The 23,663-nt window shown below is 38.5% G+C and overlaps 1 protein-coding gene across 1 annotated transcript in view; it reads left to right on the top strand.

Annotated features, from left to right (window-relative positions):
• Nucleotides 1-23,663, top strand: part of SCML2 (Scm polycomb group protein like 2) — a 120,564-nt gene that overhangs the window by 66,291 nt on the left and 30,610 nt on the right. Inside the window, exon 8 of the mRNA XM_027534264.1 lies at nucleotides 21,039-21,260. Within this exon, the coding sequence (XP_027390065.1) occupies nucleotides 21,039-21,260 (222 nt within the window). The remainder of the gene's footprint in view (nucleotides 1-21,038; nucleotides 21,261-23,663) is intronic.

Genomic DNA, 23,663 nt, shown 5'->3' with positions numbered 1-23,663 from the left:
TGGCAGTTAAGATTTTTGCTTGTCTTCTTATTTGTTTCCAGATTCTCTGACCCAGGGTAACCTTTGGTTCTTTTCTGAAGGCAGGAGTGAAGGAAGTTTGAGCAGGTGACTGATGATCACTGTCTATACAGCCCACAGACAATATGTGAATTACTTTAGCAGTCCTCTTAGTCCCCTCCTCCCACTCTCCCCTTCCCCAAACTAGCAAATGCAAATAGCTTCATCTCTATTTGCTAGAAATTCAGGCTTACTCCAGCAACATGGGCTTTGTTAACTCGCTTTCTCCAGAAAGGCAGTTTTATTCCTGGTAAAGGAGAAAGGCTATCAAGTGGAACCTAAATCACCCTCGTGGTAAATACAGCACCAACTTGTTTCTCTTGAATATTTCTAAAGGTAGGAATTACCCCCAGAGTTTCTTTCTATTGCAATTGAAGTGTGGTTAAAGAAATTCATTGTCTGCTTTGTTAGCTTTTGTATACTAAATATCGCAGGCATTTCTGTTAACAACAACAAAAAAATCCTCTATTTTGTTCTACATATTCTGTGCTAAATTGTTGGCACCAATTATTTGGTTAGTCTCTTCTAAAAATTGTTTTATAATACAAGGAAAAGTCAGATTTTGCTTATTTCCATGATAAAAATATTTTAAAATAGAAAAGAACAACCTTATTGTAAATCAGACTTGATCATTTTTCTATAGCATTGAGGAATTCAGCATGGTTTTTCACTGGTATTACATGAGACTTATTAAAAGGATTTTTATGATATAGAAATGTATATAATATATTTTGCTAGTATTGTATCATACATTTAATGTGTTTTGTGGAAATTATAGTGGTGACTGCTGTGATTTTTTTTTTTTTTTTTTGGAGCATAATGAAAGTCACTCTATAGAAGTCATTTGATAAGAAAAAAGACACTATGGTTTAAAAATGGAGTGACTTTTGTTTATTTATTTTTATATTTCTTTTTTTTTAAATTTAATTTAATTTTTTAACTTTACAATATTGTATTGGTTTTGCAGACTCAGCTTTTCTTTTTTTTAATATTTATTATTTTAAATTTAATATTTATTTAATATTTTATTTTATTTTTTTTTCCTTTTTTTTTGAAAATTTTATTTTTAAACTTTACAATATTGTATTAGTTTTGCCAAATATTGAAATGAATCCGCCACACAGACTCAGCTTTTAAAAGTCACTCCATCCTGCATGGAGTGACTTTTAAAAGCTGAGTCTTGTTAGATGATATGAATTGACCTGACACAACTAAAGTTGCTTCTTTTTGTGCAAACTTTCCTTTGAAAATTTTCTTTTGTCATTTTTGGTAACTGTTATCTTCTTCAGTAATGTCATTTTAACCAAAATCTTGGTTTCTTATGAACTGAGCAGATAGGAGTAGTAACTGTGAATTAAAATGATCTTCATGGAAAGCACCACCCTTGAAGCTGAAGGGACTGGTTTACAAAGCACCTGTGATCTGCAAGTCAAAAACAAATATGTTTTTAAAACAATTCTTTTAAAACCCTTCTAAATTCTAATTGTGATTTCTAGCTTGTTCTTGCATTTTTATGATTTTGTTTCTAGACTAAATACATATAAGATATAATTATATAACAGGGTAGGAAAAAACAATATAAATTCAACTAATAGATTTTATTTTAATTTTGCATTTATGCTAAGGGAAGAAGGCGTTGTCACTTAGGCTTGGAGATGAACAAATTTAACTGGACTTTTGCAATTTGTATAAGTTAGAGAGCTATCCTATATCCTTTCAATTTTGTTTGGAAAATTTTTCCCAGAAACATTATTACATGTTTTAAATCACCTTAAGTTGGAATATTCTATGCAGATTATATTTTATAAGGCAGGTGTTTGAAGAATTTCTTCTCTCTTCTTTAATCTTTTTATATTAGATCTCCAAGCCCTGTTTTGAAATGGGGGGAAGGACTGATTCAAAGCTACAGATCTTTTCAATGTATTTGATTTTGACTTAGTTGTCTGGGCTTCCCTGGTGGCTCAGATGGTAAAGAATCTGCCTGCAATGCAGGAGACTCTGGTTTGATCCCTGGGTCGGGAAGATCCTCTGGAAAAGGGCATGGCAACCCACTCCAGTATTCTTCCCTGGAAGATTCTGTGAACAGAGGAGCCTGGTGGGCTACAATCCGTGGGGTTGCAAAGAGTTGGACATGACTACTAAAAAAGACATGGCAGCACTTCCCAAATGGGAATGCACTCTAAAGACCCCAAAAGCAAGTTCTTTTTTGTTTTTGTTTTTAACTTTTTATTGTATTAGGGTATAGCCGATGAACAGTTTTGTGACAGTTGCTGGTGAACAGCGAAGGGGACTCAGCCATGCACATGTTGTTGTTCAGTCACTAAGTCATTTCCAACTCTTTATGACTCCATGAACTGTGGCATACCAGGCTTCTCAGTCCTTCACTGTCTCCGGGAGTTTGTTCAAGTTCATGTCCATTGAGTCAGTGATGCCATCTAACAGTCTCATCCTCTGCTATACATATACATGTATCCATTCTCCCCCAAATCTCCCCCTCATCCATACTGCCACATAACATTGAGCAAAGTTTCATGTGCTATACAATAGGTCCTTGTTGGTTATCCATTTTAAGTATAGCAGTGTGTACATGACCATCCGCAACTCCCTAACTATCCCTTACCCTCCCAACCGTAAGTTTGTTTTCTAAGTCTGTGAGTCTTTTTCTGTTTTGTAAGTAAGTTCATTTGTGTCACTTAAAAGCAAATTCTTTTAAGTAAGATCTTTATTTTTCTGAGTGAATTTCCTTTTATGTGTGAGTTACCTTTTATTATATGTTTAAAGTATTTTTAATACTGTAAAGCTGTGGTTCTTGGTGTTGAGAGAAACCTTACATGGGTCAAGAAGGACAATCAGGAAGGACAGTGGAGGAGCTAAGGGTTTGTTCAGTGAGCAGGAAACTGGGCAGTCCTCAGGTTGCAATAGGTAACTGGCTTCAAGGTCCAGCAAAGGTTAAATTTGAAAAGACAAGTCCCATCTCCATAGAAACCAGAACGGTTACCACTAAAAATTAGAGATCTTGTTTTCCTTTGTATTTTTTTCCTTGTGGTGATTAGTTGTGAAGCAAATAAACCTTTTAAAATGAATGAAGAGTGAGGAGTGGGGTGCAGAGGTCAAAAAAGGACTTTTATGTTTGTTTTGGTCAAGTTCAGTTCAGTTCAGTCACTCAGTCGTGTCCGACTCTGTGACCCCATTGACTGCAGCACACCAGCCTTCCTGTCCATCACCAACTCCCGGGGTTTACTCAAACTCATGTCAATCGAGTTGGTGATGCCATCCAACCATCTCATCCTCTGTCGTCCCCTTCTTCTCCACCTTCAATCTTTCCTAGCATCAGGGTCTTTTCAAATGAGTCAGTTCTTCGCATCTGGGGGCCAAAGTATTGGAGTTTCAGCTTCAGCATCAGTCCTTCCAATGAATATTCAGGACTGATTTCCTTCAGGATGGACTGGTTGGATCTCCTTGCAGTCCAAGGGACTCTCAAGAGTCTTCTCCAACACCACAGTTCAAAAGCATCAATTCTTCAGCGCTCAGCTTTCTTTCTAGTCGAACTCTCACATCCATATATGACTACTGGAAAAACCATAGCTTTGACTAGACAGACCTTTGTTGGCAAAGTAATGTCTCTGCTTTTTAATATACTGTCTAGGTTGGTCATAACTTTTCTTCCAAGGAGTAGGTGTCTTTTAATTTCATATCTGCAGTGATTTTGGAGCCCCCCAAAATAAAGTCAGCCACTGTTTCCACTGTTTCCCCATCTATTTGCCATGAAGTGTTGGTACCAGATGCCATGATCTTCTTTTTCTGAATGTTGAGTTTTAAGCCAACATTTATAAGTGGTATGGTAGAGAATTCTTTAAGTGATGATAAACGGAAGGATAAGCAGAGAGCTGGGGGAGGCAGGATTGAAATGTGGAAGTGTATTTGACCAGGACAGAGAGTGCCCCTGCTACTATGAATGGTAGGCACCCTATGTCTCTGATGATCAACTGCTTGAGCAGTAGAGATGCTTTCATGATTATATTCTGCTGAATCAACTTCTCTGAAATATTTCTGCCTTGGTACTAAAGGGATCTGCTCTTCAGTTCTGAAACTGCTGGAGCCTGAGCTGTAGATTCTGAAGGTCACTGTAGGTATACAGTGAGCCTGTGTGAATTTTTCTAATGTTATTTTCAGTGGATTTATGTATGCTAGTCTAAAAGTTGTATGGCTTTTTGTCAAAATAGAATCTTATATTTCTTATGTTGAATGACTGTTTTCTTTAGAGACATCTAAATAGAGTGACTGGTTCTATTCTTATTCAGGAAGTGACTGGGTTTATCTTTGTTGGGGAGTTCATATTTTCAGTGACAAAATTGGTATTTATTGTGGAACATTTAGAAAACAAAGATAAGTGATGAATAAAATCTAAAAATTGCTTATATTCTTGTCATCTGGATACAATTGCTGATAATATTTTGGTATATAAGCATTAGGAAGCTTTACTTAAAAAATGAGAAATATTGTTGCCAAAAGTTATTCAGAGTAGCTGAGGACATCTTCAGAAGCATATGTTGTGTTCATGTACACAAAATTGTATTAATTTGGTCTCATCTAGTTAATTGTTATTCTAGTAATTAATAGATACAAAATGTGTTATGATTGTAAATATTTCAATTAGAGAAAATCCACAAGAAAATTAAAAGAGTAAAGAAAAACTGTCAGAAAGTACTCCAATATTTGATGCAATTTTTTTCCCTTAAGGGTTTATATTTGGCCAAGAGAAGTGAAAAAAACTAAAGCACCTAAAACACTGAATTATTAAGGGCATATTGATAATTTGTTTTCAGTATTACTTTAAATATTTTTCTTTGCTGTTTACATGTAAGCTTCCTCAAATTTCAACCCGAAAAAATATAATTCTGCATCTTGTTCATTAAGTTTATAGAAGAAAATATTTTAATTAAAAGACCACATCTTTTCATTTTTTCCCTCATTAATTAAAAATAGTACCCAGTTTAAGCAAAGAGCATTAGCTTATGGGTGAGACGAACCTGAATTTGAATCCCATTGCTACCACTTCTAGACTGGATGTGTGATACTGAGTTGGATTTTGCTTATTTTCCCAAGCCTCTGTTTCTTTATGTGTAAAATCGAGATATTAGTACTTGTTTTACAAAATTTTCAGCACAAATTTTAATAATATATATGTAGTCTCTGGCTCATTTGAAGTACACAAATTTCTCTTCCCTTTTCTCCTCCAGTATGTTTTTTTTTTTAATTCATGTAATATAAAACCATATAAAAACTTACAAATTTGGGAGCACTTAGAGCTTCCCTGGTGGTTCAGCTGGTGGAGAATCCGCCTGCAAAGCAGGAGACCTAGATTTGATCCTGGTTGGAAAGATCTCCTGGAGGAGGGCATGGCAACCCACTCCAGTATTCTTGCCTGGAGAATCCCATGGACAGAGGAGCCTGGCGGGCTACAGTCCATAGGGTCGCAAAGAGTCAGAGATAACTGAAGCAACTGAGGATGCATGCACACACACTATAAGATCTGTGCCAGTAGAGATAAATGTAGTATGTGTGTTGTATGAATATTAAGATTCTATGGTTTGACTTGGAGCTTAGTGCTAGAATTTTTCAGAGCCGGTTTTTGAGCAGAGTTCCAAGCAATGTAGGTAGTTTAGCTAGTGACAGGAGAGAGAAGGCTCTTCTTGGGTCAGCTTCTGCAAAGACAGTGAAGGTCAGAATGTTTGGGGCTTTGAAGCAGATGATTATGGCTGACTGAAATGATAGATCAGAAAGAGATGAAGCTGTGAAGATAACGTAGTGGGTCTTGGATACCTGGCCAAGGAATTCAGATTTTAGCATATGGATAATGTGGCATCACTGATGATCTTAAGTGGAAAAGTTACATACAATTTATACTTTGAAAAAGTCATGCTAATGTGCTATAGAGTATGGATTGAAAATGGCAGCCAGGAATGCTGGTTAAAAAGCTAGTATTGTAGCTTATATGAGAAGTCATGAGGTCTTGGACCAAGTCACTGACAGGCATAAGGAACACAATTAGGAAATACTTAAAGGAAATAGTCTTGGTTAGACATGTGAAGGGAGGATAAGTACAAAGATGACTTCAAGATTTTTGACTTCTGGTAATTTTGTGGAAAAAGGTAATGTCATTCATCAAGATAGAACATATAGGATAAGCATGAAGATTCTGCTTTTGGACCTGTTGAGTTTGAGATGCCTATTTAAATTGTCTAGTTAGCTGTTGAAAACAGCTCTGGAACTTGGGATAGGCTTATGGGGGCTGTGGTAGGGGAACACGGGCATGTAAATGCTTGAGTGAGCAAGAGAACAATTTGGGAATCATTATTATGTGTAGACAGTAGCTGAAATCAAGGATGTGAACTAAAGTGCTCAAAATGCAATGAGGGTAAGGAGAAGATAGCTTATCCTTGGGAACACCATAGGAAAAGTGAGAGAGGAGGCAGGAGGAGAACAAGGAGTTAGTGGCCATGTGAAATCCAAGAAAACTTTAAAAAGAAGTGTTTGGTGCTGCTGGAAGTCAAATAAGAACAGGAAGAAACATCACTGTCAGTGATAGGAGGTTATGGGTGGTGTTAGCACTCAGAGATTTCCTAAAAAGAGGTGCCTGGGAGTATGCTTGTAGAGGGTGGAAAATTGAGAAAATGAAAATAATAGTGAATGAGAGCTAATCATTCCAGAAGTTTGGTTATAAAAATAAGGAGTGAAGATACTAGCTGTAGATAATGTAGATAAATAGGAGTTCCTTATTTGGAGGACTTATTTCTTCCATTTGTTAGTCATTGACAGCAAGATTTCCCCAATATCCAATCCACTGATGAAGAGGGCAAGGAGCACTCTCTGGGAAGGAAGAGTAGGATGAGACAGGGATGATGATGGTGGTAATAATAACAGCTAGCGGAGAAGGCAATGGCAACCCACTCCAGTACTCTTGCCTGGGAAATCCCATGGACGGAGGAGCCTGGTAGACTGCAGTCCATGGAGTCGCTAAGGGTCAGACACGACTGAGCGACTTCATTTTTACTTTTCACTTTAATGCATTGGAGAAGGAAATGGCAACCCACTCCAGTGTTCTTGCCTGGAGAATCCCAGGGACGGTGGAGCCTGGTGGGCTGCCGTCTCTCGGGTTGCACAGAGTCGGACACAACTGAAGCGACTTAGCAGCAGCATTTATTGAGTATATACCATGTACCACATGCAGATTTCAGATAATTTGCCCAAGCTATTATTTCTCATAGATACTATGTGGATTTGAACCTAATTAGTCTGGAACCAGTATCTCTGCACTAGATAGTAAGAAGCAGGAAGAGGGAATAGGTATAAAGAGTGGCTAGTACCAGAGTTCCATGTTCATCTTATCTCTACCTCGCTCCTTCTGAGAAAATTCATACTCCTCAGCTGGCTTCTGCCTTCCAAAATGCCTGCTGTTATAAGGGACAGGAACCTGCTTGCTTATTTTCTTTTCCACTAGTAACTACCCCTGTGGTTTCCTTCAAGAGTTTTTCTTAGCTTATTTGAGATTTTCTAAGTGGATTTTTTATTGCTAAAAATAAGGAAATAAATGTATTTAAAAGACTGTCAGTATGCTTATGAAAAAGTAGAGTTACTCTTATGTTACAATAATACTCCTTGTGTATTCAAAAAGCTAGTTTTGAAGCTTGTCAGTTTTGAACGTTTAATTCCTAAAGGAAGGTTTCTGGGATGGGATTGTGGCTTCTTTGTTATAGATTTGGGAAGAGAGAAGAAATGGGGTAGTGTCTAAAGATACCAGTCAAGGAAGCCAGTGCTGTGGCATGAGATGGCAGCAGGAATGAAGGAAGGGAGTTCAGAGGGTTTACACTTGACTCTGCCTCCCCTTGGCTCTTACTGCTGCCCATGACCAATCAGTTTGTGGCAACATGGGCTGTATGAAACAGAGAGTAAAGTTCCAAGTAGGGACATTGGGTACCTTGACTGAGTTTCTGTGAATACCAGGCCTCCAGGTTGGATAGGTTAGGTGTAGCCATCTCTGTTAATAATTTCCATGTTTTTCAAAATTGAGGTTTGTGTTGTTTCTTTGGTTTTATAGTTACTAGTATGAAAGATCATTAACAGTAAGGACAGTTTCATTGTACATACATTTTTAAATATAAGGAAGATGACTCGTGAAAAATTTCTAAATCTGAAAAAGTTTCCAAAGTTAAATGTTTACAGTGACAGTTTTTTTGTTTTTACTCAGTTTTGATTTTTCCACACTGTATTTTGCTTTTCTATTTTTGTCTATTCATACCTCGATTTTGTCTCTTTCTAGCCTCAGATTCAAGGCATCTGTTTACATAGTGGTTTCTGCCCTTATGGTATGGTTTTATATATATAGCATTCAGTCTCTGAGGAGAAAGAAATCATATCTATATGCTTAAGGAGATATTGAGAGAGTCATTTCCTAGGCAGGTTGATAAGAAGTCTAGGGGTCCCCAAGGAGAGAGGGGTCTGGAATTCTCAAGGAGAAAGAAAGGACAAACATTTTTTTCCTCTACATTCCTTAGGATTATGTATCCTGGCTGAGGACAGTCTCTGGATTAAACCTGCCTAATCATATTATCTTAAAATGTAAATTATGGGAGTAGGTCTGGTCTTTACAAGGATTATATAACAATAATATATCTACCCGCTTCTGATGTCTATGTCAGAAGCTTTCTGTATCTCCTTTATACTTTAATAAAACCTATTACACAAAAGCTCTGAGCGATCAAGCCTCCTCTCTGGCCCTGGATTGAATTCTTCTTCCTCGAGGCCAAGGATCCCGGCGTCTTTGTGTGGTTCAACAACAACCTTTCAATATGAATTATGTACATATATATACATATGCACAAATATACATATAAGATGTAAACTGTATTACTGGGACCATATTTATTTCTTCTGAATTTCCTAAATTTCCTAGATTGGTAAAAAGAACACACTGGGTATTAAGTAAATCACCAGGGAAGCCCATTAAGTAAATGATGGATGGAAAAATATGGAGAACAGTAAGCAGTCATACCTCTATCAAATATTTTTAGATCAAAAGCAAGATTGTATTAATTTGTATCTCTAATCCATGTTCAGAATGTGGTCCACTGGAGAAGGGAAGGGCAACTGCTAAGTCACTTCAGTCGTGTCTGACTCTGTGTGACCCCATAGATGGCAGCCCACTAGGTGCCTCTGTCCCTGGGATTCTCCAGGCAAGAATACTGGAGTGGGTTGCCATTTCCTTCTCCATGCATGAAAGTGAAAAGTGAAAGTGAAGTTGCTCAGTCATGCCCGACTCTTAGCGACCCCATGGACTGGAGCCTACCAGGCTCCTCCATCCCTGGGGTTTTCCAGGCAAGAGTACTGGAGTGGGGTGCCATTGCCTTCTCTGGGGAATGGCAAACCACTTCAGTATTCTTGCCTTGAGAACCCCATGAACAGTATGAAAAGGCAAAAAGGAAACTGAAAGATGAACTCCCCAGGTTGGTAGGTGCCCAAAATGCTACTGGAGATCAGTGGAGAAATAACTCCAGAAAGAATGAAGGGATGGAGCCAAAGCAAAAACAATACCCAGTTGTGGATGTGACTGGTGATAGAAGCAAGGTCCAATCCTGTAAAGAGCAATACTGCATAGGAACCTGGAATGTCAGGTCCATGAATCAAGGCAAATTGGAAGTGGTCAAACAGGAGATGACAAGAGTGAACGTCGACATTCTAGGAATCAGCAAAGTAAATGGACTGGAACGGGTGAATTTAACTCAGATGACCATTGTATCTACTACCGCAGGCAGGAATCCCTTAGAAGAAATGGAATAGCCATGATGGTCAAAAAAAGAGTCCGGAACGCACTACTTGGATGCAGTCTCAAAAACGACACAATGATCTCTGTTTGTTTCCAAGGTAAACCATTCAATATCACAGTAATCCAAGCCTATGCCCCAACCAGTAACACTGAAGAAGCTGAAGTTGAACAGTTCTATGAAGACCTACAAGACCTTTTAGAACTAACACCCAAAAAGGTATCCTTTTCATTACAGGGGATTGGAATGCAAAAGTAGGAAGTCAGGAAGCACTTGGAGTAACAGGCAAATTTGGCCTTGGAGTACAAAACGAAGCAGGGCAAAGGCTAACAGAGTTTTGCCAAGAGAACACACTGGTCATAGCAAACACCCTCTTCCAACAACACAAGAGAAGACTCTACACATGGACATCACCAGATGGTCAACACCGAAATCAGATTGATTATATTCTTTACAGCCAAAGATGGAGAAGCTCTATACAGTCAGCAAAAACAAGATAGGGAGCTGACTGTGGCTCAGATCATGAACTCCTTATTGCCAAATTCAGACTTAAATTGAAGAAAGTAGGGAAAACCACTAGACCATTCAGGTATGACCTAAATCAAATCCCTTATGATTATACAGTGGAAGTGAGAAATAGATTTAAGGGACTAGATCTGATAGAGTGCTTAATGAACTATGGATGGAGGTTCGTGACTATGTACAGGAGACAGGGATTAAGACCTTCCCCATGGAAAAGAGATGCAAAAAAGCAAAATGACTGTCTGAGGAGGCCTTACAAATAGCTGTGAAAAGAAGAGAAGCAAAAAGCAAAGGAGAAAAGGAATGATATTCCCATTGAATGCAGAGTTCCAAAGAATAGCAAGGAGAAATAAAAAAGCCATCCTCAGCAATCAATGCAAAGAAATAGAGGAAAACAACAGAATGGGAAAGACTAGAGATCTCTTCAAGAAAATTAGAGATAGCAAGGGAACATTTCATGCAAAGATGGGCTCGATAAAGGACAGAAATGGTAGGGACCTCACAGAAGCAGATGATATTAAGAAGAGATGGCAAGAATACACAGAAGAAGTGTACAAAAAAAATCTTCATGACATGACATCACACAATGGTGTGATCACTGACTTAGAGCCAGACATCCTGGAATGTGAAGTCAAGTGGGCCTTAGGAAGTATCACTACGCACAAAGCTAGTGGGGGTGATGGAATTCCAGTGGAGCTCTTTCAAATCCTGAAAGATGATGCTGTGAAAGTGTTGCACTCAATATGCCAGCAAATTTGGAAAACTCAGCAGTGGCCACAGGACTGGAAAAGGTCAGTTTTCATTTCAATCCCAAAGAAAGGCAATGCCAAAGAATGCTCGAACTTCCGCACAATTGCACTCATCTCACACGCTGTTAAAGTAATGCTCAAAATTCTCCAAGCCAGGCTTCAGCAATATGTGAACCGTGAACTTCCAGGTGTTCAGGCTAGTTTTAGAAAAGGCAGAGGAACCAGAGATCAAATTGCCAACATCCACTAGATCATGTAAAAGGCAAGAGAGTTCCACAAAACCATCTATTTCTGCTTTATTGACTATGCCAAAGCCTTTGACTGCATGGATCACAATAAACTGTGGAAAATCCTGGAAGAGATGGGAATACCAGACCATCTAACCTGTCTCTTGAGAAACCTGTATGCAGGTCATGAAGTAACAGTTAGAACTGGGCATGGTACAACAGACTGGTTCCAAATAGGAAAAGGAGTGTGTCAAGGCTGTATATTGTCACCCTGCTTATTTAACTTCTATGCAGAGTACATCATTAGAAACGCTGAGCTGGAAGAAGCACAAGCTGGAATCAAGATTGCTGGGAGAAATATCAGTAACCTTAGATATGCAGATGACACCACCCTTATGGCAGAAAGTGAAGAGAGACTAAAAAGCCTCTTGATGAAAGTGAAGGAGAGTGAAAAAGTTGGCTTAAAGCCTAACATTCAGAAAACTAAGATCATGGCATCTGGTCCCATCACTTCTTGGGAAATAGATGGGGAAACAGTGTCAGACTTTATTTTTTTGGGCTCCAAAATCACTGCAGATGGTGAAATTTCATTGCAGCCATGAAGTTAAAAGACGTTTACTCCTTGGAAGGAAAGTTATGACCAACCTAGATAGCATATTCAAAAGCAGAGACATTACTTTGCCAACAAAGGTCCGTCTAGTCAAGGCTGTGGTTTTTCCAGTGGTCATGTATGGATGTGAGTGTTGGACTGTGAAGAAAGCTGAGCGCCGAAGAATTGATGCTTTTGAACTGTGGTGTTGGAGAAGACTCTTGAGAGTCCCTTGGACTGCAAGGAGATCCAGCCAGTCCATTCTACAGAAGATCAGTCCTTAGTGTTCATTGGAAGGACTGATGTTGAAGCTGAAGCTCCAGTACTTTGGCCACCTCATGTGAAGAGTTAACTCATTGGAGAAGACCCTGATGCTGGGAAGGACTGGGGGCAGGAGGAGAAGGGGACGACAGAGGATGAGATGGCTGGATGGCATAACCGACTCGATGGCCATGGGTTTGGGTAAACTCTGGGATTTGGTGATGATTGTGCTATGATTCATGGGGTCGCAAAAGTTGGACACGACTAAGCGACTGAACTGAACTGAACTGAATCCATGTTAGTTCCTCTCAAGTCAGCCACATGTAAACCAAACCAGCAGTCACTTAAAATAGGGGGTTGCTGTTCATTTCTAACTATAGTTCCTTTTCTGAGGTGCTACTCTCTTTTCATAGTTCAAACAGTGCAAAGAGTATCTTTCAATAATAAAGCATCTTCATGTGTCAACAGAAATGTACATTTAATGAGTACATTAATTTGGTAGTAAATAATTAAATAAGGTTAAATCCCCAGTCATGAAGAGTTTTATCAGCATGTTTTTGTCTGTACTTGTTAATGTTTTCTCCCTATAAGTATGCCTCCATATCTTATTTAAAAAAAAAACACACAAGACTCCCTCTGTCAGAGTGCACCTTGCAACTACTAGTGAAATCTCACATAGGAGTTCACAAGGTTGTCTTCTGGGACTTCTTTTTTAAAAAAACACATACACTTTGACTCAGGAGAGTGAATTTAATACCTTTTTCTGTTAGAGGACAGAAAGCAAGGTGGCATATTAGAAAAAGTGCAATTAGAAGTTAGAAACCTCTTAGCCAAATGGGTGATATTGACAAAGTTACCTAACGTCACAAAACCTGAGTTTCCTCTTGTGTGAAGTGGGGAACAATACCTACCTCATAGGTCATTTAGGAGGATTACACGTAATAACAGATATTGAAGTGCTTAGCATATAACGGGTAGCAAATTAGTGTTGGCATCTAACTCCTTTCTTTCTTTGGTTCCCCCTGTTCGAGGCCTCCTCTTGACTTTAATTCCTGCCTTTTGATTGTTTTCCAAATTTGTTCATTTCTTTTGCATTTTCATAATTGAGTAACTTCATTATCTTACCCAAACATTGTCTCTCTTACCTGAAGAAAAGCTGAGGAATCAGGTAAATTTTGTGTTAGGTATTCACATAAAAGTTTTTTTGAAGATGATTAGCATATCCTTCTATATATATTTTATATACTGTTTTCAAATATGTTTTTACTGTTACCACTATGAACACATGGTTGTAGTGCTATATATATAATTTTATCCTTATCTTTTAAACAAATCTATTTTCCTTTAAAATAGTTGAATACTGAATAGGGTTTTAGCATGGTCTGTATATGTTATATGATTGCTTTTTGGAGGAGAGATGAAAATACATGTATAGTGTATATAGTTTAATTTTGTTGTTCAGTGTATTGAATGATTATTCATTCCTCTTTAGTTAAAGTAGTTTAAAAAGTATTTTGTTCTAGGCGCTGGGAGTATGGCAGTGAACCAAACTGAATCTTTGCCTTTGAAAAGCTTGCTTTCTAAAATGAAAAAATTTTTCATGCATAAAATTTTTTATAATGCATTTTCTTTGCTCATACATACGTTTTTACCATGCATCAAAGAGTTCTTATTATAAAATAGAATATTATATTTTGGGAGACTATTTGAAGCTACAGCTCAAATATTTGTGTCCCAAGATTTATTAATATCAAATGTCAACATTTTTATATCAAATATTGCTTTCATTACATTTGCCACGTTCCACAAAGTAATGTTTTATTTGTTACTATGTAATTCTTTATATAAAATATATTTGTTTTGGAGGTGAAACATTGGCTTGCAGGTTGAAAGTATTTTTCGTTTATTTGGTAAATATTTTTTGAGGCCCTCCTATACTCTCAGGTTCTGTCTTAAACTAATCTAGTGCAGGAATTTAACCTCAGGTCCAGAGCCCAATCGTATTTCCTTTTCTTCATGCCATATATTAAAAGGTAGGGACCAGAACTGTGGAGTTGAAGAGATTCATCAAGAGAATGAGGATTTATTTGGATTTAGTTACTAGGAAGAGGTCATCACTGACCTTAAAGTGGTTGGAGGAAGAATAGCTTATTATAGGAGGCTAAGGAAACGCATGGTGTCGCAAAGAGTCGGACACGACTGAGCGACTGAACTGAACTGAACTGAAGGAAATGCAGACTAATAAGGAAATTGAAATATCAAGAGTAAGTGATTCTTCTTTGTATCATGGTAGTGAGTAGAAGGAAGATTTATGCATCCCTAGAAAGTCCCAGAAACTAGGGAAGGAAACTTCAAAATAAGATATATATATATATATATATATATAAAGGTTGTAAGAGAGAGCAAGAGTTTGGGGATCAAGTGATTAGTGTGAAGAGAGAAGATAATTGAAACTGTAAAATGCCAGAGAAACCAAAGAAGATGGTTATGGACTTAAGTGAAAGGGGATTTGGCTTAGGAGAGAAAAGAGAAAACTTCATTTGATACAAGAGGAAAAGATGAGCATGAATGAAAATAAGAGTATTTTAAGATGGAGAAAGTGAAAGTGGAAGAAAAGCTATGACCAACCTAGGCATCACATTAAAAAGCAGCGACATTACTTTGCTGACAAAGGTCTGTCTAGTCAAAGATGTGGTTTTTTCAGTAGTCACGTATGGATATGAGAGTTGGATCATAAAGAAAGCTGAGCACCTAAGAATTGATGCTTTTCAACTGTAGTGTTGGAGAAGGCTCTTGAGAGTCCCTTGGACTACAAGGAGATCCAACTGGTCCATCCTAAAGGAAATCAATCCTGAATATTCATTGGAAGGACTGATGCTGAAGCTGAAACTCCAATACTTTGGCCACCTGATGTGAAGAACTGACTCATTTGAAAAGACCCTGATGCTGGGAAAGATTGAAGGTGGGAGGAGAAGGGGACGACAGAGGGTGAGATGGTTGGATAGCATCACCGACTCAATGGCCATGAGTTTGGGCAAGCTCTGAGAGTTGGTGAAGGACAGGGAAGCCTGGCATGCTGCAGTCCATGGGGTCACAAAGAGTCAGACACAACTGAGTGACTGAACTGAACTGAACTGAAGATGAAGAAATGGGATGGTTATGATCACTCCTGCAAGATAGCCTTTAATCTTCTCTTAAAGTAGAAGGTAGGGTCATTTGCTGAAAGGAATAAGGTGAGAGGGAGAGAGGAACTTAAAAGGGGGAGAATGTTCTGCCATGGAAACATACTTTGAAATCAGTGAGTTCAAGCAGTGACACCTTAGTTGAGAGTAGCATAGATGTTACAGTGATCAGCAATATCCTAATGTTCTGTTGTTACAGAGTTGGCAGACTATAATCTGAGGGCCACATGTAGCCTGTGAGCTGTGAATACTTTTTATATTCATAAAGGATTTAAAAAACTGAAGAGACAAAGAAGATTGTGTGACAGAGACCACATATGACATTTAAAGCCTAAAATATTTACTGTCTGGTTCCTTACAGAAAGATTGCTGACCTTTGTTCTATAGCTTAGGACGAGAGAAAACAAATGTGAGTGTGACTCAGAGGTTGGAGCTGACATGTTGGACATCATCAAAGATCAGGTGGTGATAACGTAAGGGATACTAGTTACGGGAATTTGGTGGAGGTGGACAGTTGGGGGCAGGTTAATAGGGAGTAAAGTAAAGCCAGAAGATAGCTAATAGATTGGATGAAAATGAAGAGGGCTTGTGACTAAGTCTTATAATGAGAATGAAAAGCATGATCAGTTGGTATGAAGCAAAAAATGACAGATAAGGAAGCTGGATGTAGACAAGGGGAGCACAGTTGATTATCTTAGAGGTAGAAGAGCTTCACAAATTGTCTAATGATGAGGTCAGGATGATGAAGCATCAGAAGTATGATCTTGGTAGCTTGATAGGGATTGCATTGAATCTATAGATTGCTTTGGGTAGTATACTCATTTTCACTATATTGATTCTTCCAATCCATGAACATGGTATATTTCTCCATCTATTAGTGTCCTCTTTGATTTCTTTCACCAGTGTTTTATAGTTTTCTATATATAGGTCTTTTGTTTCTTTAGGTAGATATATTCCTAAGTATTTTATTCTTTCCATTGCAATGGTGAATGGAATTGTTTCCTTAATTTCTCTTTCTGTTTTCTCATTATTAGTGTATAGGAATGCAAGGGATTTCTGTGTGTTGATTTTATATCCTGCAGCTTTACTATAGTCATTGATTAGTTCTAGTAATTTTCTGGTGGAGTCTTTAGGGTTTTCTATGTAGAGGATCATGTCATCTGCAAATAGTGAGAGTTTTACTTCTTCTTTTCCAATTTGGATTCCTTTTATTTCTTTTTCTGCTCTGATTGCTGTGGCCAAAACTTCCAAAACTATGTTGAATAGTAATGGTGAAAGTGGGCACCCTTGTCTTGTTCCTGACTTTAGAGGAAATGCTTTCAATTTTTCACCATTGAGGATAATGTTTGCTGTGGGTTTGTCATATATAGCTTTTATTATGTTGAGGTATGTTCCTTCTATTCCTGCTTTCTGGAGAGTTTTTATCATAAATGGGTGTTGAATTTTGTCAAAGGCTTTCTCTGCATCTATTGAGATAATCATATGGTTTTTATTTTTCAATTTGTTAATGTGGTGTATTACATTGATTGATTTGCGGATATTGAAGAATCCTTGCATCCCTGGGATAAAGCCCGCTTGGTCATGGTGTATGATCTTTTTAATGTGTTGTTGGATTCTGGTTGCTAGAATTTTGTTAAGGATTTTTGCATCTATGTTCATCAGTGATATTGGCCTGTAGTTTTCTTTTTTTGTGGGATCTTTGTCAGGTTTTGGTATTAGGGTGATGGTGGCCTCATAGAATGAGTTTGGAAGTTTACCTTCCTCTGCAATTTTCTGGAAGAGTTTGAGCAGGATAGGTGTTATCTCTTCTCTAAATTTTTGGTAGAATTCAGCTGTGAAGCCATCTGGACCTGGGCTTTTGTTTGCTGGAAGACTTTTGATTACAGTTTCAATTTCCGTGCTTGTGATGGGTCTGTTAAGATTTTCTATTTCTTCCTGGTCGAGTTTTGGAAAGTTGTATTTTTCTAAGAATTTGTCCATTTCTTCCACGTTGTCCATTTTATTGGCATATAATTGTTGATAGTAGTCTCTTATGATCCTTTGTATTTCTCTGTTGTCTGTTGTGATCTCTCCATTTTCATTTCTAATTTTATTGATTTGATTTTTCTCCCTTTGTTTCTTGATGAGTCTGGCTAATGGTTTGTCAATTTTATTTATCCTTTCAAAGAACAGTATTCTTCACAGAGCTAGAACAAATAATTTCACAATTTGTATGGAAATACAAAAAACCTCGAATAGCCAAAGCGATCTTGAGAAAAAAGAATGGAACTGGAGGAATCAACCTACCTGACTTCAGGCTCTACTACAAAGCCACAGTTATCAAGACAGTATGGTACTGGCACAAAGACAAAAATATAGATCAATGGAACAAAATAGAAAGCCCAGAGATAAATCCACACACATATGGACACCTTATCTTTGACAAAGGAGGCAAGAATATACAATGGATTAAAGACAATCTCTTTAACAAGTGGTGCTGGGAAAACTGGTCAACCACTTGTAAAAGAATGAAACTAGAACACTTTCTAACACCATATACAAAAATAAACTCAAAATGGATTAAAGATCTAAATGTAAGACCAGAAACTATAAAACTCCTAGAGGAGAACATAGGCAAAACACTCTCTGACATACATAACAGCAGGATCTTCTATGACCCACCTCCCAGAATATCGGAAATAAAAGCAAAAATAAACAAATGGGACCTAATTAACCTTAAAAGCTTCTGCACATCAAAGGAAACTATCAGCAAGGTGAAAAGACAGCCTTCAGAATGGGAGAAAATAATAGCAAATGAAGCAACTGACAAACAACTAATCTCAAAAATATACAAGCAACTCCTCCAGCTCAATTCCAGAAAAATAAATGACCCAATCAAAAAATGGGCCAAAGAACTAAACAGACATTTCTCCAAAGAAGACATACAGATGGCTAACAAACACATGAAAAGATGCTCAACATCACTCATTATCAGAGAAATGCAAATCAAGACCACTATGAGGTACCATTTCACACCAGTCAGAATGGCTGCGATCCAAAAGTCTACAAATAATAAATGTTGGAGAGGGTGTGGAGGAAAGGGAACCCTCTTACACTGTTGGTGGGAATGCAAACTAGTACAGCCACTATGGAGAACAGTGTGGAGATTCCTTAAAAAACTGGAAATAGAACTGCCTTATGATCCAGCAATCCCACTGCTGGGCATACATACTGAGGAAACCAGAAGGGAAAGAGACACGTGTACCCCAATGGTCATCGCAGCACTGTTTATAATAGCCAGGACATGGAAGCAACCTAGATGCCCATCAGCAGATGAATGGATAAGAAAGCTGTGATACATATACACAATGGAGTATTACTCAGCCATTAAAAAGAATACATTTGAATCAGTTCTAATGAGGTGGATGAAACTGGAGCCTATTATACAGAGTGAAGTAAGCCAGAAGGAAAAACACCAATACAGTATACTAACGCATATATATGGAATTTAGAAAGATGATAACAATAACCCTGTGTACGAGACAGCAAAAGTGACGCTGATGTATGGAACAGTCTTATGGACTCTGTGGGAGAGGGAGAGGGTGGGAAGATGTGGGAGAATGGCATTGAAACATGTAAAATATCATGTATGAAACGAGATGCCAGTCCAGGTTCAATGCACGATACTGGATGCTTGGGGCTGATGCACTGGGACGACCTGGAGGGATGGTATGGGGAGGGAGGAGGGAGGAGGGTTCAGGAGGGGGAGCACATGTATACCTGTGATGGATTCATTTTGATGTTTGGCAAAACTAATACAATTATGTAAAGTTTAAAAATAAAATTAAAAAAAAAAAAAAGAAGTATGATCTTTCAGTTCCTGAAGATGATATCAGGGAGACTGTAAGAAGAACAAATGTGAATTATGTTGCTAGAGTTATTTGAAAAAAGTGGAAATGAGCATGGAGTATAAATTAGATGATGGTAAAGAGTTAAAAAGAGGCAGGTGTAAGTAGGTGAATTACTATAAATAAGGGGAAGAGAAAAGAGAAGGAGGCAGTTAAGTGGTCCTCCGTTTGCCCTGGCAGCTGAGCTGTTCCACCCTCTTGACTTGGTGACTGATAGAGGTAGATAAAAAGGCTGCTGGGAAGATGTGGTATTCTCCATAGAAAGTCAGTTTACACCTTGTCTTTGAGGATGGGAGAAGCAAAGTGGTAAATTTGTTTCAGGTTGTAAAATGTTGCTGTTGTTTGTTTGCTAAGTTTTCTTAGACTCTTTTGTGACCCCATGAACTGTAGCCTGCCAGGCTCCCCTATCCATGGGATTTCCCAGGCAAAGATACTGGAGTGGGTTGCCATTTCTTCTCTAGGGGATCTTTCTGACCCAGGGATCAAACCCACGTCTCCTGCATTGAATGTGGATTCTTTACCACTGAGCCACCAGGGAAGCCTTAAGTTGTAAAACGAAGCTCTCAAAATAAAATTTCAGTGCTTGATCACTCAGTCTTGTTTGACTCTTTGCAACCCATGGACTGTAGCCTTTCAGGCTCCTCTGTCTATGGAGATTCTCCAGGCAAGAATACTGGCGTGGGTTGCCACGCCCTCCTCCAGGGGATCTTCCCAACCCAGGGATCAAACCCAGGTTTCCCACATTGCAGGCAGATTCTTTACCATCTGAGTCACCAGGGAAGCCCAAGAACACTGGAGTGGGTAGCCTATCCTTTCTGCAGGGGATCTTCCCAATCCAGGAATGGAACTGGGGTCTCCTGCATTGCAGGCAGATTCTTTACCAGCTGAGCTACCGGGGACCTAATACAAGTAGTTGATTTTTTTTTCATAGATGTATACAGGGTCACGGGGCTTCCCTGGTAGCTCAGCTCTTCCTGTAAAGACTTTTTGACATCAGTACTATTTACTATGTAAAATTCATTTTTTTTATACTAATGAAATTAAGGGATTAATACTAAAAATATCTCTTTTTACTTTGAATATATGTAAGAGTAACTTGGCAAGTAACCTTCATTTGAAATATTAAAGCTGTCTTGATTGGGCTGCAAGTAACAAATTCAAATCATTTGGATATGACAGTCCTTCTGTGACCATGTTAATGTAGAGTCTATATTGTAGCTTATAAAACTTTACTATTAAATATATATATATAGGGATATAATATCTTTTAGCCATTAAAAATCAAGTAGGGGGATTCCTTTGACCTTTAGAAGATGAAGCAGGAGCCATTGTAGCTGCTTTATGTTTTTCTATTTTGATGGGCAGAATTATTCCTATATATGGCATCATTGGATAGTATTTTCTAAAGGAAAAACTTTTATCTGCCAAGGACTAGAAATACTAGAAACAGACAAAAGGTAAATTGATAGAGTTTTTCAGTGTGCCAGATAAGTTTGAAGTTACTGGTTCTTATAAGAGCATCTTTATTTTTTCTGGAGAATCAGACTATTTCCTGATAATCTAAAATCTTAAAATATCTTTAACTTGATTTTAAATGGTACCTTTATTTCAGGTGGTTTTCAATGAGTAACCTTTGGAATATTTTTAAAGATTGAGTTAAATGTCTTTTGAATCAAGAAGAAAATACTTTAATTATGTCATTTACTTTAATCATATTTTTGTGTTGTGTGTTTTTTCTCTCAGTTCTTATTACGAAGAATACCACAAAAACACAGCCGCCTCCTTCCAAGGCAGCTCAGCGCTCAATGCAGTCTCCACAGAACAGTGCTATAATATTACCAACACATCAGACTAAGAAATCAGGTCGGCCTAAACCACCTGGATGTCCTTCAGACCCCAAGAAGGGAAGTTCTGTTAAGAATACCACAACAAAGAAAAAAGGCCCACACTCAGGAAGAAAGGTTAGTTGTATCTCCTACTAATTTCTATTATGGGTCTCTGTAGTGCCTTATTATTAAACATACAGTTTAGGATTTACTAAGAGTGTTATATGGGCTTCCCAGATGGCTCAGTGGTAAAGAATCCACCTGCCAATAAAGGAGACGTGGATTTGATCTCTGGGTTGGGAAGATCCCCTTGATAAGGAAATGGCAACCCACTCAAGTATTCTTGCCTGGGAAATCCCATGGTCAGAGGAGCCTGGTGGGCTCAAAAGATTTGTACACAACTTAGTGACTGAACAATAACAAGAGTATTATGACACCCTTGAGGAATGTACCAAGAGTGTATAAGGCTTTTTACAAGGGGGAAGGGGGAGAGAAAGGGATTGGGATTTTGGGACTAGCAGATATAAACTGTTATATATAGGATCCAAATACATGTTGTCTGTAAGAAATATACTCTTAAATATAAAGGTGTAGAATCTTGGATCAACTTAAGACTGAATAGTATTTGATCTCTTCAAAACCACACTGAAAATACTGCATGGGTGTATTTATCTTTGGGGCAGTTTATTTAAAACTCAGTATACTTTAAAATACTTCATGGGAAATAGATGGGGAAACAGTGGAAACGGTGTCAGACTTTATTTTTTTGGGCTCCAAAATCACTACAGATGGTGACTGCAGCCATGAAATTAAAAGACGCTTACTCCTTGGAAGGAAAGTTATGACCAACCTAGATAGCATATTCAAAAGCAGAGACACTACTTTGCCAACAAAGGTTCGTCTAGTCAAGGCTATGGTTTTTCCTGTGGTCATATATGGATGTGAGAGTTGGACTGTGAAGAAGGCTGAGTGCCAAAGAATTGATGCTTTTGAACTGTGGTGTTGGAGAAGACTCTTGAGAGTCCCTTGGACTGCAAGGAGATCCAACCAGTCCATTCTAAAGGAGATCAGCCCTGGGATTTCTTTGGAAGGAATGATGCTAAAGCTGAAACTCCAGTCCTTTGGCCACCTCATGCGAAGAGTTGACTCATTGGAAAAGACTCTGATGCTGGGAGGGATTGGGGGCAGGAGGAGAAGGGGACGACAGAGGATGAGATGGCTGGATGGTATCACTGACTCGATGGACGTGAGTCTCAGTGAACTCCGGGAGTTGGTGATGTGACAGGGAGGCCTGGCGTGCTGCGATTCATGGGGTCGCAAAGAGTCAGACATGACTGAGCGACTGATCTGATCTGATCTGATACTTTAAAAGGGTTTCCCTGGTGGCTCAGCATTGAAGAATTCACCTGCCAGTGCAGGAGATGCAGGTTCAATCCCTCAGTCGAGAAGACCCTTGGAGAAGATCCTGGGAGAAGGCAAATATTCTTGCCTGGGAATTCCCATAGACAGAGGAACCTGGCAGGCTACAGTCCATGGGGTCGAAAAAGAGTCAGACACAACTTAGTGACTAAACAACAACACTTTAAAAATAACATAATTTACTGCTATACTGTGAACCCAGATAACGGTCACTAATTTAAACAAAGAAAAATCCAACAGCACTGAGTGTTCTACTTTTTCTCCTTTGTCCCTGCCTTTTAAATATCTCTATTATTACCTTTTCTAGGCCCAAAGTCCTCTTTTCTGATACTCAAAGAGTCTTGTTTGAAGTTAGCTCCTAGAAAACACCAAGAGCTGATATAATATAAACCGCTAGTGAATTTTAACAATACCCAGAAGACATTTGTTCTTAGATACAGTGGGCATAATTCTGTATGGACTTTAGCAAGCCACTTTTAATTTTGTCAAAATTATCATGTGTAATATGGAGAAATGCAGGCTAGATACAGTAAAAACCCAGATGAGTGACTGCTTTCTGAAGACAAACTGTCCTCTGCCTTGTTGAGGTTCCCCAACCTCATTTGATGAATTCCTGGATTAGATTTCCAGAGTGTATAAAACTTAGATGCATGCATGCTCAGTTGTGTCTTGACTCTTTGAGACCCTATGAACTGTAGCCCATCAGGCTCCTCTGTCCATGGCATTCTCCAGGCAGAATACTGGAGTGGGTTGTCATTTCCTCCTCTAGGGCATCTTCCTGACCCAGGAACCCTGCATCGCTTGCATTAGCAGGCAGATTCTTTACCACTGAGCCACCTGGAAAGCTAAAAAAACAAAAAAGCAACAAACAAACCACAAGTTTTATATAATAATTATTTTGTCTAAGGTATGACTAGGTGGAGCAGGGATAGCATTGGGAATCCCAGTCTCTTGGTCTCTTTCTCTCCTACTTGACTAGCTTATGGTCCCCTCTTGGCACAGTTTGGAAAGTACTACAATTTGTAATAAAGAAATTTCCATCCCAAAGGACTTCTGACCACTGATCATTTGTGGACCAGTGATGCTAATGATTTTCTGACCTCCTTATCTAGGAATTTTTTCT

Source organism: Bos indicus x Bos taurus, chromosome X (assembly GCF_003369695.1).
Source record: "Bos indicus x Bos taurus breed Angus x Brahman F1 hybrid chromosome X, Bos_hybrid_MaternalHap_v2.0, whole genome shotgun sequence".
NCBI lineage: Eukaryota > Metazoa > Chordata > Mammalia > Artiodactyla > Bovidae > Bos > Bos indicus x Bos taurus.
The sequence above is the reverse complement of the archived record's forward strand: the minus strand, read 5'-3'. Positions and strand labels throughout refer to the sequence as shown.